General features: G+C 35.3%; 1 protein-coding gene across 1 annotated transcript in view; it reads right to left on the minus strand.

The window, feature by feature from the left end:
- Positions 1 to 210: 210 nt before the first annotated feature.
- LOC306805840 (uncharacterized protein) overlaps positions 211 to 19,649 on the minus strand; it is a 50,220-nt gene continuing 30,781 nt past the window's right edge. Inside the window, exons 44-71 of the mRNA XM_079314052.1 lie at positions 19,220 to 19,261; positions 19,080 to 19,118; positions 16,707 to 16,751; positions 16,189 to 16,230; positions 15,530 to 15,568; positions 14,491 to 14,529; positions 13,772 to 13,810; positions 13,484 to 13,522; positions 13,173 to 13,211; positions 12,869 to 12,907; positions 12,121 to 12,150; positions 10,658 to 10,699; positions 10,117 to 10,155; positions 9,339 to 9,377; positions 9,044 to 9,082; positions 8,642 to 8,680; positions 8,245 to 8,283; positions 7,629 to 7,667; positions 7,144 to 7,182; positions 6,774 to 6,809; positions 6,051 to 6,080; positions 5,090 to 5,125; positions 4,591 to 4,626; positions 3,501 to 3,539; positions 3,036 to 3,074; positions 1,272 to 1,310; positions 1,068 to 1,097; positions 211 to 687 (exon numbers count right to left, since the gene is read on the minus strand). Of these exons, the coding sequence (XP_079170178.1) occupies positions 589 to 687; positions 1,068 to 1,097; positions 1,272 to 1,310; positions 3,036 to 3,074; positions 3,501 to 3,539; positions 4,591 to 4,626; positions 5,090 to 5,125; positions 6,051 to 6,080; positions 6,774 to 6,809; positions 7,144 to 7,182; positions 7,629 to 7,667; positions 8,245 to 8,283; positions 8,642 to 8,680; positions 9,044 to 9,082; positions 9,339 to 9,377; positions 10,117 to 10,155; positions 10,658 to 10,699; positions 12,121 to 12,150; positions 12,869 to 12,907; positions 13,173 to 13,211; positions 13,484 to 13,522; positions 13,772 to 13,810; positions 14,491 to 14,529; positions 15,530 to 15,568; positions 16,189 to 16,230; positions 16,707 to 16,751; positions 19,080 to 19,118; positions 19,220 to 19,261 (1,131 nt within the window). The 3' untranslated portion in view covers positions 211 to 588. The remainder of the gene's footprint in view (positions 688 to 1,067; positions 1,098 to 1,271; positions 1,311 to 3,035; positions 3,075 to 3,500; positions 3,540 to 4,590; positions 4,627 to 5,089; positions 5,126 to 6,050; positions 6,081 to 6,773; positions 6,810 to 7,143; positions 7,183 to 7,628; positions 7,668 to 8,244; positions 8,284 to 8,641; positions 8,681 to 9,043; positions 9,083 to 9,338; positions 9,378 to 10,116; positions 10,156 to 10,657; positions 10,700 to 12,120; positions 12,151 to 12,868; positions 12,908 to 13,172; positions 13,212 to 13,483; positions 13,523 to 13,771; positions 13,811 to 14,490; positions 14,530 to 15,529; positions 15,569 to 16,188; positions 16,231 to 16,706; positions 16,752 to 19,079; positions 19,119 to 19,219; positions 19,262 to 19,649) is intronic.

The following is a 19,649-nucleotide window of genomic DNA, read 5'->3' on the forward strand; positions in this document are numbered from 1 at the left end:
AATTAACCCCAAAAATTGTAAATCCTCTGGAGTTTTGGGGAGTTTTTTTTGTTTTTCAATCTCCATCTTGAATTTGCATTTGATTACAAAAGACTAAAACCAATACTCTGATACTACTTCAGCATCTTTTCTTCTGTCCCGTGGAGAACTGCTTATCAGAAGTTTATATTCACCTTATCTTATGTGATGATTACTATGCACAGTGTTCAGTTTGCATATACAACAATTTATTTCACCTTGTCCACTTTGGTTAATAACCAAATATTTCCTAAGTATTAATTTGTCACACCAATTGTTTCAGGTAGGTGTTCATTATGTTCCCTATTGGAAATAAAAATAAATCATATAAGTAGGGTACAGTGTGCTCTCTTAAAATGATGCCTAAAACACTGACACAACTAATGACATCTACTAATGACTAAAACCAGAGATAAGCTAATGAGGGGCATGACATACCAGCTAGACATGCAACATAACAGGCAAGTAGCATCTGCCAATTTGACTTAATGGTATTTTTTTCTTACATTACATAATCTAATAATATGGAATACAATCTGTGTTTAGGATGTCAAGTAACATTTCAGAAGTTCATATAGACCATTTTGATACCACAGCAGAGAGAGCAAAGGCACTCAAAACACTGAATAACATCAGGAGTTGGGGAGTGGAGTGTTTCCCAGCAGAGCTCTATTAAAAAAAAAAAAAAAAAAAAAAAAAAAAAAAAAAAAAAATTAAAAAACCCATCCCTAAATTGTTCTCTTTATTGCTATTATAAAAGCATAGAAATTTTCAGAGAAATATTTTTCTATTAGTCTTGTCTATTATGTAGACACTTCTGATGTCAAAAGATCACATGCCACATTTATATCAACACGTTTTTCAGTGATAGGGTCAAAAGTGTAAAGCACCTGTGATCCCACTTCATTTTTGTTAGGACTATTTCATTAATTATGTTGCACGTGTGTTCTCAAGCATTTACTCAGATGTAGAAAATCTGACAGATTTCAGTTTTCTGTGACATTTATAGGAAGAAATCAGTAGAAACTACAAAGAGGAAAAGTTCTTACCACTTGACTGCCTCCTGAATAAGGTGATTGCTGAAAACAAACAGACAAACAAATTAATTTCTAGATGTGTTCAAGAGGAAGGTTGAACTAATACTAAGACAGAATTTTCTCTTGAGATAAATCATCCCAAAATTTCTCTACCCACCACCCTGGTTCTTTGTTTACTAAGAGAAGATTAAAGTGCTGTGATGAAAGGATTCTTACCGGTTTCCCAGAGTAAGTACTTCCTGAGCCAGAGCCACCCTGTGAAATAATTATGAACCATTTAATTTTGTCATACAGGGCTGCAGTGAACAGCACCCAAAGAGCACACAGCAATCTTGAAAATGCCCTGGATATTAGTGAGTCTGATAGTGATTTTGATTTGACCATTTTCACTGCACTTTTCCCCTGTTTTAATTGAATGGTCTCATATAAGCACAGCTATGTCCTTTTTATTGCTTGAAGAGTTTCAGAGGAATGGGTCAAAGCAATGTGTCTTGTCTGAACTACATGGTTGGAAACTGAAACTGAACCTATTACCCTGATATTTAATAGCATGACTATATCAAAACTTTGTTATGGGAGGAATAAATGCTGCCTTATCCTAAGGTTCAAGTTTAAACAAAATATTCCAATTTTTATTAGCAATTTTTCTCAGACATTTACCATTGCAACATATTTTAAAATTTCACCCTCATTATTGTTATGTATCTTAAAACCCAACATCCCCATTTCTAATTTGGTTGTGGAATACTAAAAGAAGAATATCCTTACTGGCTTTCCTTGATGACTGCCTCCTGAGGAACCCTGAAAAAAGATACCTGGTTTTGACTCTAAGACAATTTGTGCTTAATTATTCTTGCTAACTGGAATTAAACATCATGGAAGAATGAACACTGTTTTGTATCCAATTGTCCAAAAATCCCAGGCAAAACCTTATCTGAAATTCAAGTATTTATCATCTTTCTGAGTGTTCTTTCAAAGGTTGTATTGGACAATTTAATACAAAAATCTCAAGAAAAAGAAGTTTTATAGTTGACTTAAATATATGGAATGGGAAAAATAGTAAAGTCCAATTAAGCAATAATTCTCCTGGTATCAGTCTATGGTTACATTTGGAGAAAAAAAAGACACCCCAACAAAAAACCGCAAGTGTTAAGAGGCCTTTACTCTACAGCCCCTACTTAAACAAAACTCTGATAAGAAAGCTAGTTGAAAATAAAAGTGGGTACAGAAAAATTATATGTTGTGAAAGCATCTTATTCAGTTTAATTTTCTGGTGAAATGGCTCTGCTTATTTGAATGACATTGCCAACAGGAAATGGTACGAGCATTAAATCTTTAAGAAATGCCATCAAAAAGGCACAGAAAATGTCTCACCTTTAGGATTAATGTATTAGAACATGTAACACTTATGGCCATTTTTTAATAACAGGTACATGTTTTATGTAAGAGACAAGCTAAAACATTTGTATCAACTATAGTTGAATGGCAAGAGCGAGGTCCAAATTACATAGTAAAAAGAGTAATCAGAAATGGTAGAAGTTGAAAATATGCATTGTTAAATGGCAACTATTATTTCCTTTGAAAATAAAAAGTTTTTTATTCAAAGCAAGACAAATAGTTAGGACAAATGCATACAAAATCAATGAAAAACTGAGCTCTGAGCACAAAGTGTATGATTATTATGAATTTAAACAGAAATAGCTGTTCAGAAGTTTCTTACACACACACAGACACAAATCCAATTGCCTCATTCTGTGATTACTAGAAGTTCAGCTACATAGTAAAGAGCTGTCTTAAAACTGTGTCAAAATAAATACTGCTTTTACATTTGGTGAGAGTATCCCAGATAAGTAAACTGTGTGACACTCTTTGCATATAATTATCAGGAAACTATCTAGTCTATAACTAACTTGATATAGTTTTTTTTTCTAACAGGCGTATAAAAAAAGAGAAAGGTTAATTTGAATGTTTTTTACTTACTGGTTTACCAGGTTGTCTGCCTCCAGAAGGATATGAGCCCTGTAAGAAGTCAATCAAACTTGTATTAATTGAATAAAAAATCTTCTATCACTGTCTTGAAATAATTTCTGCAGTACTTGGGGGAAGCTTATTTGGGTGTTCTTACAAAAAAAAAAAGTAAATGGGCTGCCTTAAATTTATACTCTGTTCTACACACCACACCAATGGCAGTTTGAATTAAGAGAGCAGTGTTATGAAATACAGCCTGACAACTTTAGTATGTCCAAAGGAATATTTTACATAGACCAGTAACTCATTGTAACCAAATATTTTATTCACCTTACTGAAAAGACTTCTACCTGTATTACCTCCACTGTTTAAACTTAAACTTAAAATGGCCAAATTAATCTGTCAGCATCAAGTAATTGGACTGTCTAGAAAGTTAGGAAAGAGTTAGAAGTGATGGGATGGAAAGAGAATACTCACCTGCCCACCATATTGGTTGCTTCCTGAGGGATAAGATCCCTATTTAAGAAAAAACCACAGAAAATTAACATCAGTTACTTTTTGTTTTTCTGTGCAGAATCAAACATCACAGGACTTTTGACAGGAGATCTCAGTCATAATCTGGAAAGTATATTAATCTAAAAAAATTCAGTTAAAGACTTCTGACTTAATGCCTCAAAATTCTTCAGCAGCTGAAAGTAGTAAATGGAGCAGTCACAAAACACCTGCTGACATTGTTCTGTTGCATAAATAAATGGGTCCAAAGTGTCTTACATATGGCTCTATCCAAGAAAAAAAAAATCAAAATTATTTGTGATTTTCTACTATGTCAGACATGTTCAGAAAGCATCCTGTGTATTATTGTAAAAACGTAAATATTACCAAATGGGCAGTTTGGGGAAAAAAAAATTGATTTGCAGCTGTTAAGAATCCTCTCCATTCTACATAAGATTATCTTTTTATTAGAGTGACACTGAACTCTAATGCTTGCCAGTGGAGTAAAAAGAAATTAATTTTTTTAGTATGATAGAGTAAGATTGCAAACACAGTAATACTAATGAAAAATGAGCTCTATCTTATGAGTGAGTCATCCATTTAATCTGTCAGCTATTTGCACTAGTATCATTTCTGAATCAGTGGTAAACAGTCTACATAAGGTACATGCTTAACAGGAAGAGTTTTGAGTTGAAGCTGAAGAGGGAAGTAGTGTTACTGTGTGCAACACACCAGAATTTATATTTTTAAAGCAGTATCTATTGGTTTAACCAATACCAAATTTTCCAAGTATTTAATGTAAATATAAAAAGGGTTCATTAAAATAATCATTTGAGATAAGAGGCATTCTGAGGTAAAACAACTAGAATTATGACCTATGGAATTTCTTTACATAGAAATTTGTTCATGCTATTCCATTTTGAGGAGACTCCAGCTACTGACTGTCCCTGTTTTCAAATACTTATTAGGAGTACAATGATCCCAAAAAACTGTCAGTTTATGTATTGCATGATATTTTTCATTTAATAAATTGCAAGTAGAAAGAAGATCTTGAAAACAAAGAAAATTTACTTGCCTGTCCACCATACTGATTGCTTCCAGGATATGAACCCTGCAAAAATAATGTAAATTTTTTATAAATAATTTTTTAGCAGCATCAAAAAATTTTAAATGGCAAAAAAAATATCCTGGATCTAATATAAACAATACTCATGACACTGATTAACTGGAAGAACTTTACAGTTACTAATGCAGTGGCAAATGACTAATCATCCAAACATCCTATTGGTGGTTTATGCAGTGAGATGAACCTTGTGAATGATTCTTCAGTAGCTTTTTAAGGTCAGAAAGCTTCTATAACTACAAAGTAAAACCTTGGCTGTTGTATGTAGAAGGATATAACTAAAATGTCAAGAGTGATTGAATAAAAGCCCCATGCACTCTCTGGAATTATTATACCTATCTTTGTGACTAAACTGAGCTAAATATCTAATGGCTTCTGGCAAATACCACAACTAAGCCATGTTTATTCCTGAGGAACTAATCTGTGTAAATGTTACAGACAAACTGCCTACCTGTCCACCATGGTAGTTGGTTCCTGAGAAAGAGCCCTGCATTCAACAGAAACAGCAATGTTTACTCTGTGTTAGCTTCAGTGTCACAGAGAGGAAAACCAAGGGAACATACTGACCTATTGCAATGATCAAGTCATTTACACTGCTTACTATGATTCTGATTCATCTTGATTTATATGTGAAGTAATATATGCATATATATATATATATATATATAATGTGTATATAAGTGAGTATTATTATTATATAATTTCTATTTATATAAATTCTCATTTATACGTTGTTTTCAACACTTTCAATTCTCAGAATTGGCATATATGCCGTGGTTATATATTTGGGCATGTTGTTTTGCTTGATTACTTAGACCAATAAAGAGAAGTAGTGATCCAAGCAATTTTGACTGTACTGAAAAAGACAGGTAACTGATCCCTCCTTCAGAAGTAAATTAAATTGATCTCAGCAATCAATTGGTAGGGGGCATTTTGTATGACTGGGGTTTTTTGGGTTTTTTTTTCAGGAATTTACAAGGAAATAGGAAATACACTAATTAGGCAGAAGAATGGAAATAGCTTTAACTTATCCAAATGTGTTTCTCTGCTCCATTCTGAAAGCATTTGGAGCCAAGATTTTAATCTATAATCATAATGTTAATAACTATCCTAAGAGCAAAGTCCAACACCTAACAGGTACACTATGAGATATTTGGGAAACAGGTTCTTAGAAAAGTCCCTGGCCTCTTACAAACTGAATAGCTAGTTTTGAATGCAATACTATGGTTGCAAGTCACTTAATACTTCTACCTTTAGCAGGTTCAAAATTGCTTCTTTTAGCATAATGTGGAAAAAGCTTTCATCATACATAGAACTTCACAGACAGAATTATTTCAAGAAATGCAGTTCCTTGGGAATTTTCCAGTATGTGTACATACTATGAAAAGTATATAAAGACAAGAAATACTTACTGAACCTCCACCGGGGCACACACACCCACCCTGTACAAAACACAACCAAACTTACTGTCCTGGGTCTGTGATTGGAATAGGTCTCTGAATTAATAAATCAAACTCACATTCTGCTACTCTAAGAAAATGGGCTAAAACACTTCTCATCAATTTACCAAGCTCCATTTAAAAAAAGTAGTTTCTTTATCTCTCCCCTGTCCTTTTAGGCTACTGATCAATTTTTAATAGAATCTTCTAACTTCTCATTTAAAATTTACAGTAAAAACCTACTCACAAAAGGATAAGTAAAAAATTATACACAGTAAAACAGATCTGAATTTTTTTTCCCTTGAGGAGACCAGACCATCAAGCCTGTCAGAATTCAAGAAGAATTTGGACAGTGCTCTCAAGGTTATGGTGTCATTCTTGGGGTGTCCTGCACAGGAGCAGGAGTTGGATTTGATGATCCTGATGGATCCTTCCAACTCAGCACACTCTATGATCCTATGGATCCATGCAGTGCTCTTTAGATGACTGCCTGTGGAGGCCTATTAGATAACTTCTGCTCTGATAAAACTTTGTAAGAAGTGGCCAGGGTTTCACTATTCAGTGTCTCACTTTCTACATTCAATCTGGATGAAATGTGTGAAGGGAAACAGTTCTTGTGAAGGAAAGTTACACAGAGCAATTTGTGATTATATGGACAGTAGTAGAACTGAACAGTACAGAGAAAGAAAAGCATACCTGTCCACCAGACTGTCTGACTCCTGAAGAAAAGCCCTGGAAGAAATGAGTAACTTTATTACTTCTGTGGTACTAAGTAACATTCTCACCTGTTCTCAGTCTTTTGAATTGCTTCCATTTAAACACAACACAAAAAATTGGTTTCTTAAACAATGATATGTTGAAGAAAATTTCTGTGCAGTGTCACAGCCCCCTGTATCATTTGCTCTTAACATAATCTTACATAGAAGACAGACTCATCCTTACAAATTCTACTTCAGTCTGGCTTAAAGCTACTCTATCTTAAAATGTTCCTTTTTTGCATAAAACACCATCTATTTTCCTGATGAACCATGTACCCAAACTGCAAATACCATGAAAGTAGTTTTACCTGTCCACTATACTGGCTGCTTCCTGAAGAAGCTATACCCTAAAGAAATGAAAAAGCATTTATATTTGTTGCACATCCTTTAACTTATGACCTGTCACAGAAAAATACACTTTTATTTGTCTTAGATCTCTTTGGATTTAAGTGCCACACAGGCATGAACATTTACTTTATAATCATACTGAAATCCACGGTAAGTCTTTACAGTAGCTGCTGCTTAAACAGAACAACAACGTTTGAATGCAAGTCAGCTTCCAGCAGGTGTGAGTACTGCTGCTGCCCTGGACTGTGTGCTTACAGCAGCCTTCTATGCATTGCTTATGTGAGTGGGCTGACACAGCAGAGTCAGATATTTTAAACACTGTTTTGAAGTAAGACACCCCTTTAAAAATATTCTGATTTTCGGGGGTGGTGGTGGGGGGGGGGATAAAAAAAGAAAGGATGAACAATGGAAAAAAATAACCCATAAACAGAAAAATAATTCTCACCTGTCCTCCGTAATGGCTGCCACCTGGGAAATATGGACCCTGAAGCAAAGGTGCCAATTATTTCTCAAATCAAAAAGCTTCTTTAAGAGCTTTTTAAAGAAACACTATTTTTTTCCTCTGTTGGACAATGAAAATTCACAGGAAAATAAATACTCAACCTATTGCTTTATGAGTCACTTTATATTAGAGGCTATACCTCGAGGCAGCACTAGGAATTCTATCTGTCATCTTTCATTTCACAGGGGCATGAAGACTCTTAGTAACTCGTCACCTTCCTCCTCTTCCTATTTTAAACCATACTGCTTTTCAGATATCAACTCTGATACTGCATTTTTCTGAAGGAAATGAGGTAGAGGAGGGATGAATCTGCTTCCAGCCACTCCTTACTGTTAGAACTAAGAAACCTTGATGGCAACAGGACAGGTTGGATGGTAGAATAAGGCCAGAACTGCATTTAATACAACAGAAGCAGCAGATCTCCATAGCTTTTATATTGCTTCAGATCATATATCTTTAGATACCTATCTGCTACCAGATAAACAGAATTTTCACAAAATATCTTTTCATTCAGTATAAAAGTACAAAGTTTTGATGTAGAATAGGAAGAGATTCTCACCTGTCCTCCATACTGGCTGCCTGCTGAAGAAGGTGAACCCTGAACAAAAAAGAATTAAATGATTTCTATATCCATGTCACAGTACTCATTAAACCATGCTCCATATGAAAGAGAACCTCCAGAACTGTGAGTGGACTGAACTGAACCAGACTGTACCAAAATGGGTGAGCTCATCTGCATTTACCATGATGCATCAGAAATTCAGAGAAGAGTTAAAACTCTTCTGTGCATTGGTATCACAGACATTTATAATTATGATATACTCAACAACAAATTAGACAAAAAATGGACAGAAACCCCCAAACCAAACCCCAATCTCCTTAAAATGTTATTTTACCCATAGAACTACCAAATCTCTTTGGTAAAGTCGTGAACACTACAAGGGAAGCATATTCACCTGTCCACCATATTGGCTGCCTGCTGAGGAAGGTGAGCCCTGAAAATAAAGAAAAAATGGAAACTGAAACCTTTTTACACCTTTTTCATAGACTCATAGAATCCTTTCATGAGACTTTAAAAATTCTGGTTACCTTCATAAAGTACTGATTTATTTCAGAGAGACATGATATCTAGTCCTGTAAATTTTGGGAGTCAATTTAGTCAACCATGTATTTCACATTCTGTTTTTTCTTAGTCTTAGATAATGATCTTCATCTGAACTTATTTTGTTTAATTACATTAGCATCAGAACACTACAGAGAAAGATTTACTGAAAAGATTTTAAATTAAATTAAAGCTAAGACAGAGTCAGTCAGGTGGACAGTAAAAAGTTACAAAAATGGGGACTATTAATGCTTACTTGTCCACCATACTGGCTGCCTCCATAAGAAGATGACTCCTGGAAAAAATTGGTAATTAGTTATTTCTGAATATCTAATTAATGGAAATAAGTGGCATAGACACCTATGTTTTGTTATTTGAGTGTTTGTAAATTATCCCAGGCTAAACTCTGTTTTTTTGTCTTCCTTGAACTCACAATATTATTACAGAGTATACACCCCAGTCAACTTTCTTAATATATTAAGTTGAGATCTTTAATATGAGTAAAATATTTATTAAAAATATAATATAAAATATGAAAAGTAAGAGCTTACATGTCCTCCATACTGGCTAGCTCCAGAGGAATATGAATCCTGTAAAGAATACAAGATGAGTGAATTACCTGCAGTAGGATTTCATTAAATCAAAACATGACTGTCAGGACAACAGAAGCAAGAGAGCAAGGTAAGAGTGAAGACAGGTGAGCAGGACTTTCTGAATGCTTCAATAATAGAATTTGAGTAAGGTAATTTGGGAAAATACCTGAAATCCTTAGCAAAGGTGGGAGGCAAAGACATAGTGAATTGTTTGTGTGACATGTGGTGAAGGTTAAAGTGTCATTCTTTCCTGTTCTTCCTCTGCTCACTTCTGGAGAATTACTTTTTTTTTTTTTTTAATTTGGAAAGCTGAATGCTGGCCCAGAGCTAGCAGTAAAATTTTGGCTACCTAACAGGACTCTGAAAACAAAACTAAGAAAATTTACTGAAACCTCATACAACAAGAGGTCTCTTTAAAAGAGGGGAGATTTGATTTTTCTTCATAATGGAATTAGGTCAAATAGGAATAAAAAAAATAATGCATTTTGATTCATTCTTTCCCCATATATATTTTTGTTGTGAACTTAATTTTGCAAGTTACACAAAGCAAGGGCATTATTTGCTAACAAATCCATTGTTAGAATTTTTAGGATGTATCTAACTCGATGAATTTCATTTGCTGGGGTTTTGCTCTTTTTACCCAGTTCCCATATAAAACTGAATTTAACTGAGCAAATGAATTAACAGTCATTTTCAGCAGTGGCAAACTGCCTCTCCTTTTGGAATGAATGATTACCTGGCTGTTGTACTGGCTGCCTCCAGAAGAAGATGAGTCCTGGCAAAAAATGCAAACACCAAAACCACCAATTATATTGTGCTAAAAGAAGTCTTTAGAAGCAAAACTTCTTTAAAGATAGTAGTACATAAATACTAATACTAAACTTTGTTGCAGTAAATGATCTAAGAGGAATAAAATCATGTAAATCCATGTCCTTGGGGATATTTTTACAAAATTCCAAGAAAGGCAATGGAATTGACTCATAATGTAAATATTTATACTTTTATCTACCTGTGATTGTGACAACATTTTTATTGTAAGATTTCTCTTTGAATGAAAACTATTTTAAATGGAAAAAGAAACTGGGAGTGCTGCATGAATGTCCTGTGTGCAATTTTCAGTTACAATAAAAAGAAGTGTGTATTTTTAAATGTAGCCAAAGTAGGTTATTTACACAAATGTATGACTTCTATCAGGCACTGACTCTTTTTATCCTCTCTAGCCATTATACTGATAAAGCAAACAGAGGACACACTTAAAAACTGTGAACATTGCTTACATTTGCAGACGAATCACTTCTGACTAAAGTAGAGGATCCGCCCTATAAAGGAAAAAAAAAAAAAGAAAGGAGAAATTAGCCTTTCTCTTTGGTCATAAACTATAAATGAAACAAAACTTTATAATGTCTGTTCCATGGCATTTCAAAGGAGGAAAATCACAGCCTGAAATTAGTTACACTTACACTTCACTTGTTTTTATCAATTTGCCAAGAGGAAAAATAACCCTTATTTGGCCCAGAAGACCATAATTCATGAAGTATCATATTGTATCTACCTAGAATTCATTGCCTAGGAAATAAGAGTATTTCCAAAGTGCAGGAATTTTTTGCATGCTACATGTTCATTGGCCACATACAATTTGATTTGGAAAGCAGGGATTACCCGATTTCAGAGTCCTTAAATAATTTCATATGGACTTAAAAGCACAAGTGAGAAGTTACTAAGTTTTTGGATTTGTTTATGTTTTAAATTTTGTAAACACTGATTTTTGATGCAAATTTTTATGATTGGCAATTTTGTAGATTGGAAATAATTTTCGCTTTCTTTCATGATAGATCTTTTGTCAATTAACTCTGCTATTTAATGCAATCTTTTTGGGTTTTTTGAGAAGAGATACACATCTCTGTAAATACTGTATGACAATTGACATCACAGCTCAGAAATGCAAGTCACTGCCAACTGTGGAGCTTCTTGGCTTTCATCAGAAATTATGTGGCCAGCAAGGAGCATTAGGGAAGTGATTGTCCCCCTGCACTGACGGGGCATGATGAGGCTGCCACCTTGAACCCTTGCTCATTTTAGGGCCACTCATGAGGGGACTGAGGTGGGATTGTGTCCAAAAATGCCAAAGGGGCTGGTGAAGGGTCTGGAGCACAAGCTTTGTGAGGAGCAGCTGAAGGTGCTGGGGTTGTTTAGTCTGGATAAAAGAAGGCTCAGGGGGATCTTATTGCTCCTCTCAACTCTGTACAAGGAGGTTGTAGCCAGGCAGAGATTGGTCCCTTCCTTCAATTAACAAGCAACAGAACAAGAGGAAATGGCCTCAAGCTGCTCCAGGGGAGGCTTAGATTGCATTTTAGGAAACAATTTATTTACTGAAAGGATTATCAAGCACTGGAGAGGTTGCTGGGGAAAGGGCTGAGTCACCACCCCCAGAGGTATTTAAAAGACCTGCACATCTGGCACTTAGAGGCATGGTTTAGTGGTGACCTTGGCACTGCTGAGTTAAGGGATGGACCTGAGGCATTCTCCAAACTAAATGATTCAGTGGTTCTGTAACACTGAATCGTGGCATAATGAGAAATAACTCCTGCCATATCAGAACCATCTAACTCACCAAAGGAACAATGAATGTAAAATTAAGAGTATATTCAAATAAGTAAGTTGGAAATAAATAGGATCTCACATAATTTTCCAGTGAAATAGATTAGTAAAAGAAAATCTATAATGAACAAATAGCACTTACAGAACTTGCCCCAGAACAATCACATCCATCCTGTAAAAAATGCAGAATGTATTTAAGATGTCAAGAGCACAGGACTGAAACGGGTTCTTGTTACAATTCAAATTACTTCTACCATACCAGGCATGCAAACCATAAAGCTACATTTTAACTGCCCACTTCTAGAACTGAGTGTATTTCATCCTATGCAACTATTTCTGCACTTACTGAACTGATGGGGCAACAAAACGCTAATTTTTTATCTTCAAATTTTATTACCTACATTTTTTGCCTTAAAAATAATACTCAGAAAAAGGATGAGTACAAAATTCTGAGTAGTATCACAGAAAGCAATTTTCTTTTTCTAAACAGGCCAGAGCACCTGGAGTACATGCAATACTGTTTCATGTTACAGATGATACAGAAAACAGGTTATTTCTACTCTGATAAAAATAACTGAGAGGTGGCCAGGAGTTCACCATTCAGTGTCTCACTTTCCACTTTCAATATGCACGAAATTTGTTTAGCACCAAAGCAGGTACAGAAGCTGAGATACAAATGCCAAACAGTTACTGCTGGATACTCTGGCTTGCAAATCACAGGGACTCTGGATGTCCAAATCACATGGCAAAAAAACCCAATGCATTGCTGAGGCTTTGGGCAAAAAGGACAGTGGTGAAGGAAAACAGTTCTTGTGAAGGAAAGGTAAGAGAAATAAATTAGAGTTCCTAACACTAGCCACACTGAAGACTGTGGAGAAAGAAACTCATACCTGTCCACCAGACTGGCTGCCTCCTGGGGAAGGTGAACCCTGTAAACATTGCATTCTTGTTTAAAAACCTTTCTGTGACACATGCAATTAAATACAAAGTATTGTCTTTTACTCTTTTAACTATGTTTGAAAAGATCTATTTGGTTGAGAATGATATTTTATCTACAGAAAGATTAATGAGGATAAAATAAATCACAGAGTAGTCTGGAAAATTAGGTATTATCAATCTGGGAATATTTTCTTGAACTATATCTTTTGGGGGAAAAACCCCTCACAGGAACAATGAAAAAGAAAAATTTCCTACCTGCCCACCATGCTGGCTGCTTCCAGATGAGTATGAGTCCTGAAAAAAATGAAAATAATTTATTTTATATTTAAAATACATAAATTAACATTAAATATTTATTAATTTCATTTTTCCTGGTGTTAAAACATCAGTTAATACATGAAATGCATTTTGACTACTCTGTTTGCATTTGGTATTTTACATAGAGATATGTAAGGAAGAATGAATCAAACTTTTTCATTCACAGATTAAAAATTGCTGTAAGACCAGGCTTGAAACTTTTGTATGACTGATACTTTGGGTCAAAACTACAAAGATTTAATATTTACCTGTCCACTGGAGTAACTACCACTTTGAGAAGATGATCCCTGCAAAAAGAAGATCAAATTTATTTTTGTTTAAAATGGCTTCTGGAGAAAAGACTGTTGTATACACAGAATTTTAATTTTTTTTTATTTAGACAGTTTGCAATTTGATTTCACAAGACATGATTCCAGATGTCATATGAAATTCTAGGAAATAAATGGTTTGGTGTCATTTACTCATTGGGATAATTTTTTAATAGTACAGCCTTTTTGGAAGGGGAAGTGCAAATAATAAATAAAATAGATGCTTACATGTCCACCTGACTGGCTGCCTCCTGGGGAATAAAAATCCTGGAAAAATGTATTGAAATTACATGAAAAAACCAAACCCCCAAAATTGGAAATATTAGAGTGGAAGAAAAACACTCCTCTTTGCTTCTCCACATTCCTTAATTTTCTGTCATGGATTGTTCAAGAAAAACAAAAAAAATGGTCTGCTTTCTTTCTGTACAAAATAGCACATGCCCCTTAATGTTTACTAATTATTGCTCTTTTGGTGGTAGATATTCTCTAGAATACAACAATTGAAAGAGTTATGTATCCAAAAAAATACTTTCTGTGTCACTAGAATAAATACAATATATGCCATGTAAAAATGACAGGAAAATTAAGCCTTCATAAGTAACTCATCCGGCACAACAAACCAAAAGGTTGCACTTAGAATAAGTGCTGGATAAATCATGGCATTGAAGCTCTTTGCAGTCAATCAATGATTTAAAAAGCTCAAGGATCTGAACAAGTAAATTGTGCTATCACATTTGTGAGTTTGAGATTCAAGAGCACACCTCAGCATCAGCTGGCATTTCTAGCAGCACTGAAACTCTTTAACATATCCTCATTCCCACTGTGCTTGAGGGCTTTCTGTCCCACACTGGAAGTGCCTCAGGGTTTCCACAGGAGATGTAATTAAGGTGCTGCAGTGCCAGCACTGGGGCTGGCACCTGGCAATAGGGAAGGGAAGGATTGCTTACCCGTTCACTCTGGCGGCTACCAGACGGTGAGGAGGAATCCTAAAAAACACCAGAACCCAGTCATTGCCATGGCAAATTTACTATTGCTTTCTAAGAAGCATGGGAAACAAAGGAAGGTACTGCTTTTGGGAAGGTTGAAGATTTAGGCTGTAGGATAAGCAGTCTATAAATTATTTCTCTGCTCATTTCTTTATTTTTAAAGCTGAATCCTGATGTAGTGAAATAAAGGAATGAGGTCACATCTCAATCTATTTTATTTCTTCCAGAATGTTTCAAGGGAAAACATCAGCATTTGCAAAGCGGTCTTCATTCTTTAAAGACCAAGGTGTGGTACACATCTGTTGTTATAGAGTTAGAGAAACACATCTGTTTCAGAGAGCTTTTTGGACCCTCTGTAGTATCATATTTTAGCTTTCTTGAATACCCATAAGAAAATTTGGTACAGAAACTGCATTGAAGCTATCAACACAGTATACTTGTGACTAAAGTGTACGGCTGAATTTATAATTATTTGCAGAGAGCAACTTTCTACTAACTTGGACCCTGGAAAACACTTAAAAATTGTAGTTTTATAAATGGTTTCAGCAGAGTTAATAGAATATATACTTTAGTCAGGAGAAAAGGCGTCTTCTTAAGAAAAGCAGGCAGTTTTCACCATATTACATGAAAACAGACTGTTCCTATGCAATACATAGAGGAAGGAAATTGAATTTCATATGTCTGGCATTGGAAAAACAAATGAAATGTAGTGTGAATTAGGGATAGAAAGGGAGAAGTAGTCTTATACAAATACTGAGTTTTGATGGAAATTGTGAAATAAAAAGAACTTTCTTTGCAATTGCTACTTCTAACAACAAATTAAAATAATGTTTGATTGTTAGAAGTTGGAACTGCTTTAACTGCAATTTTAATTTGTGAAGTTCTTATAATGTATAGCACAATCACATGACATCAAATAAGATAAAGGTCCATGTAAGCATCTAGATACTTTAAAAGGTAGTGAATTATGATATTGATATTGTTGAGAAGAAATGCTTACACTATCTTCAGTTTCACTGACTCCCATGGAAGCTGAATCCTGTAAAATAATGGAAAAAGCATTTATTTTCATGTAAAAAAGGACTCTCACATGTTCTTGATTATGGGGAATATAAAACAGAAGAATGAAACTAACTAAGTACTTAGAGTCTCCTATTTTACTTTAACTAGGGAATGTGCAAGAAAAGAAAAAAATATGTCACTTTACCTGTTGTTTAAGCAGAAGAGGCTGGAAAAAAATCCCCTCCTTGCAAACATTTTTATAGGGGAAAACTTTTCAATGAACTTAATTTGCAAAGTTATTGTTCCTTATATACAAAAATCCCATTATTTAAACTGTTAATAGCTTCTGCTTAAGTAAGGTGTGTAAAGTAAATGCACAAAATCTTTTCCTTTTGAATGAGCTAATGCATGAACAATGAAGTATTTAAAGCATTGAGTAGTCACAGGACTCAGTTAAAAACAGCATACATAGTGCCTCATGTTCTCTACATTATGGAAACATTTCGAGTTGTTACAAAGGTAAAGAGAAACAAAAGTTGAAATGGCATTTTTGTGGTCATGGTCACTTAAAAATAACTGAAACATAGAACCCAATATAACACATAAGAACCAACACTGCAAGCTTAAACTTTTGATGTAGGACAGAAATATATTTACCTGGCCATAAGTGTCAGAACCACTATATGCAGAAGATCCACCCTGTTCAGAAAACAATTTTCATACTGAAAACAGACTTTTTTTTTTTTTTAGATGCTTACTCTAGGGATCTTCTTCTGGCACATTTAAAAAATACGATCATTTACTTATTAGAACTGCTAAACAACTCAGAGTTATGTCCCATAAAATACTAAAGCAGCATATTTTTAAACTCAAATTCTAATTCCACTTTTGAAGAGACCTTAATCGTGCAGGTAATTCAAAGTTAACACTGTTGAGAAGAATAAGCCTTAAAAGTTGCAGGCACCTCTACTTTTACTCTCCAAAAAAGTTTCAGGCTACTTAGTTAAAAGCATATACAAATTTACTCATTCCTCAAATAAAGGATCACTGTAATTAGAGTGAAAGCCAAAAAATAGATATAGCTGTATATATACTCCACCCAGCTGTATACATACAACACCTAGGGTGTTGGCCCTCAGCCACATTTAGACTAAGAGGAGAAAAAGACTATTTACCTGACCATAGGATTCACTGCTGCCATCATAAGATGACGACCCTCCCTGCATAAAAAATAAAAAAGGACATTTAATTTAATTCTCCCAAGAAAGTGTTTTCCATTTTTCAAGAACAGAATAGGAGTGAAGATATTTACAAACAAGAAAAAACACCTACCGGTCCATAGGATCCACCAGGATAGTAGGAAGGCCCTCCCTGCAGAGAAAACATAGAAATTTACTGTTTTGTACTTGAATACTCTCTCAAAGAATATTTTAAGGCTACTTCTGTGCAGGCACAGTGACCAGGATATTTACCTGGTTACCAGAGTAAGAGCTGTGGGAAGAACTTGGGCCACCCTGAAAGAAAAACACAGACCAGTTATTTTCTTGCAGATGAGAGTTGGAATATCTGCACACCTGGTTCTCACTTTGCCCTTTCTCCCAGTTTTGAGCTAATTTTTGTGAGCCTATGTAAAACTCAAGATCATTGTTGCTAAAATGGAAGAAATATTCTGACAGCAGTTTTCTTATCTTCTGGCAGTTTTCTTAGCCTGCTGAAACTTGAGTTCTGCAAAGAAACTGCAGAGATCATTCTATACTGTTCTCTGTTGAGCTTCACACCATCAGGTTACATCAGGATTAATTTAAATTTTCTGCTCTGAGGGACAACAGTCAGGTCTCTAATTTTAATATGTCATAGCACCCACAATATTGGGAGTTAAGGAATCAGGAGGATGGGAGTCTGTATTATCCTGTTGAGGGAGGAAGAACTACTACCTGTCCATAGGATCCTCCAGGATAGAAGTAATGCCCTCCCTGTGCAGAAGACAGAATGGGTTACTGGTTCATATCTGGCTACTACTTCAGGGAAGTTTTTAGATGGAGATTCTGAATAGGGCATTTTATCTGAATGTTTACCTGGCTACCAGAATATGTGCTGTGTGAAGAGCCTGGGGCTCCCTGAAATGAAAACACAGACTAGCTATTTTCTTGCAAACAGGATAGCATAAACACTAATGTATCTGAATCTCACTCTGGGCCAGTACTGTTAAAAAACAAGGGTCTTCTTATCACTAATTTTTTAGTTAAATCAAAGATGATTTCAAGGAAGTTATAAGCAAAATTTAGGCTTTTTCTCTGACAGATTTAATATTGTAAAGTACAAAGAGATGATACAAATATTAGGTGTTATGATAGACTAAACTCTTGGGTGTTATATTTCACTCCTGCCACTACATGGGGAGTATAGGAATTAATGTTAAAAAAGTCTGTTATCTCTATAAACAAGAAAAGACACCTACCGGTCCATAGGATCCACCAGAATAGTAGGAAGGCCCTCCCTGCAGAGAAAACATAGAAATTTACTGTTTTGTACTTGAATACTCTCTCAAAGAATACTTTAGGGCTGCTCCTGTGCAGGCACAGTGACCAGGATATTTACCTGGTTACCAGAGTAAGAGCTGTGGGAAGAACTTGGGCCACCCTGAAAGAAAAACACAGACCAGTTATTTTCTTGCAGATGAGAGTTGGAATATCTGCACACCTGGTTCTCACTTTGCCCTTTCTCCCACTTTTGAGCTAATTTTTGTGTGCCTAAGGAAAACTCAAGGCCATTGTTGCTAAAGTGGAAGAAATATTCTGACAGCAGTTTTCTTAACCTCCTGAACTTGAATTCTGCAGAGATCATTGTGTACTGTTCTCTGTTGAGCTTCACACCATCAGATTACATCAGGATTAATTCAAATTTTCTGCTCTTAGGGATAACAGTCAGGTCTCTAATTTTAATATGTAATAGCACCCACAATATTGGGAGTTAAGGAATCAGGAGGATGGGAGTCTGTATTACCCTGTTGAGGGAGGAAGAACTACTACCTGTCCATAGGATCCTCCAGGATAAAAGAAATGCCCTCCCTGTGCAGAAGACAGACTGGGTTACTGGTTCATATCTGGCTACTACTTCAGGGAAGTTTTTAGATGGAGATTCTGAATAGGGCATTTTATCTGAATGTTTACCTGGCTACCAGAATATGTGCTGTGTGAAGAGCCTGGGGCTCCCTGAAAACACAGACTAGCTATTTTCTTGCAAACAGGACAGCATAAACACTAATGTATCTGAATTTCACTCTGGGCCAGTACTGTTACAAAAGAAGGGTCTTCTTATCACTAATTTTTTAGTTAAATCAAAGATAATTTCTTGGAAATTATAAGTAAAATTTGGGCTTTTTCTCTGACAGATTTATTATTGTAAAGTACAGTAAGATGATACAAATATTAGGTATTATGATAGCCTAAACTCTTGGGTTTTATATTTCACTCCTGCCACTACATGGGGAGTATAGGAATTAATATTTAAAAAGTCTGTTATCTCTACAAACAAGAAAAAACACCTACCGGTCCATAAGATCCACCAGGATAGTAGGAAGGCCCTCCCTGCAGATAAAACATAGAAATTTACTGTTTTGTACTTGAATACTCTCTCAAAGAATATTTTAAGGCTACTTCTGTGCAGGCACAGTGACCAGGATATTTACCTGGTTACCAGAGTAAGAGCTGTGGGAAGAACTTGGGCCACCCTGAAAGAAAAACACAGACCAGTTATTTTCTTGCAGATGAGAGTTGGAATATCTGCACACCTGGTTCTCACTTTGCCCTTTCTCCCAGTTTTGAGCTAATTTTTGTGAGCCTATGTAAAACTCAAGACCATTGCTGGTAAAATGGAAGAAATATTCTGACAGCAGTTTTCTTATCTTCTGGCAGTTTTCTTAGCCTGCTGAAACTTGAGTTCTGCAAAGAAACTGCAGAGATCATTGTGTACTGTTCTCTGTTGAGCTTCACACCATCAGATTACATCATGGTTAATTTAAATTTTCTGCTCTGAGGGACAACAGTCAGGTCTCTAATTTTAATATGTCATAGCACATACAATACTGGGAGTAAAAGAGTCAGGAGGATGGGAGTCTG

This window comes from Erithacus rubecula (assembly GCF_903797595.1).
Source record: "Erithacus rubecula genome assembly, chromosome: 10".
Taxonomy (NCBI): Eukaryota; Metazoa; Chordata; class Aves; order Passeriformes; family Muscicapidae; genus Erithacus; species Erithacus rubecula.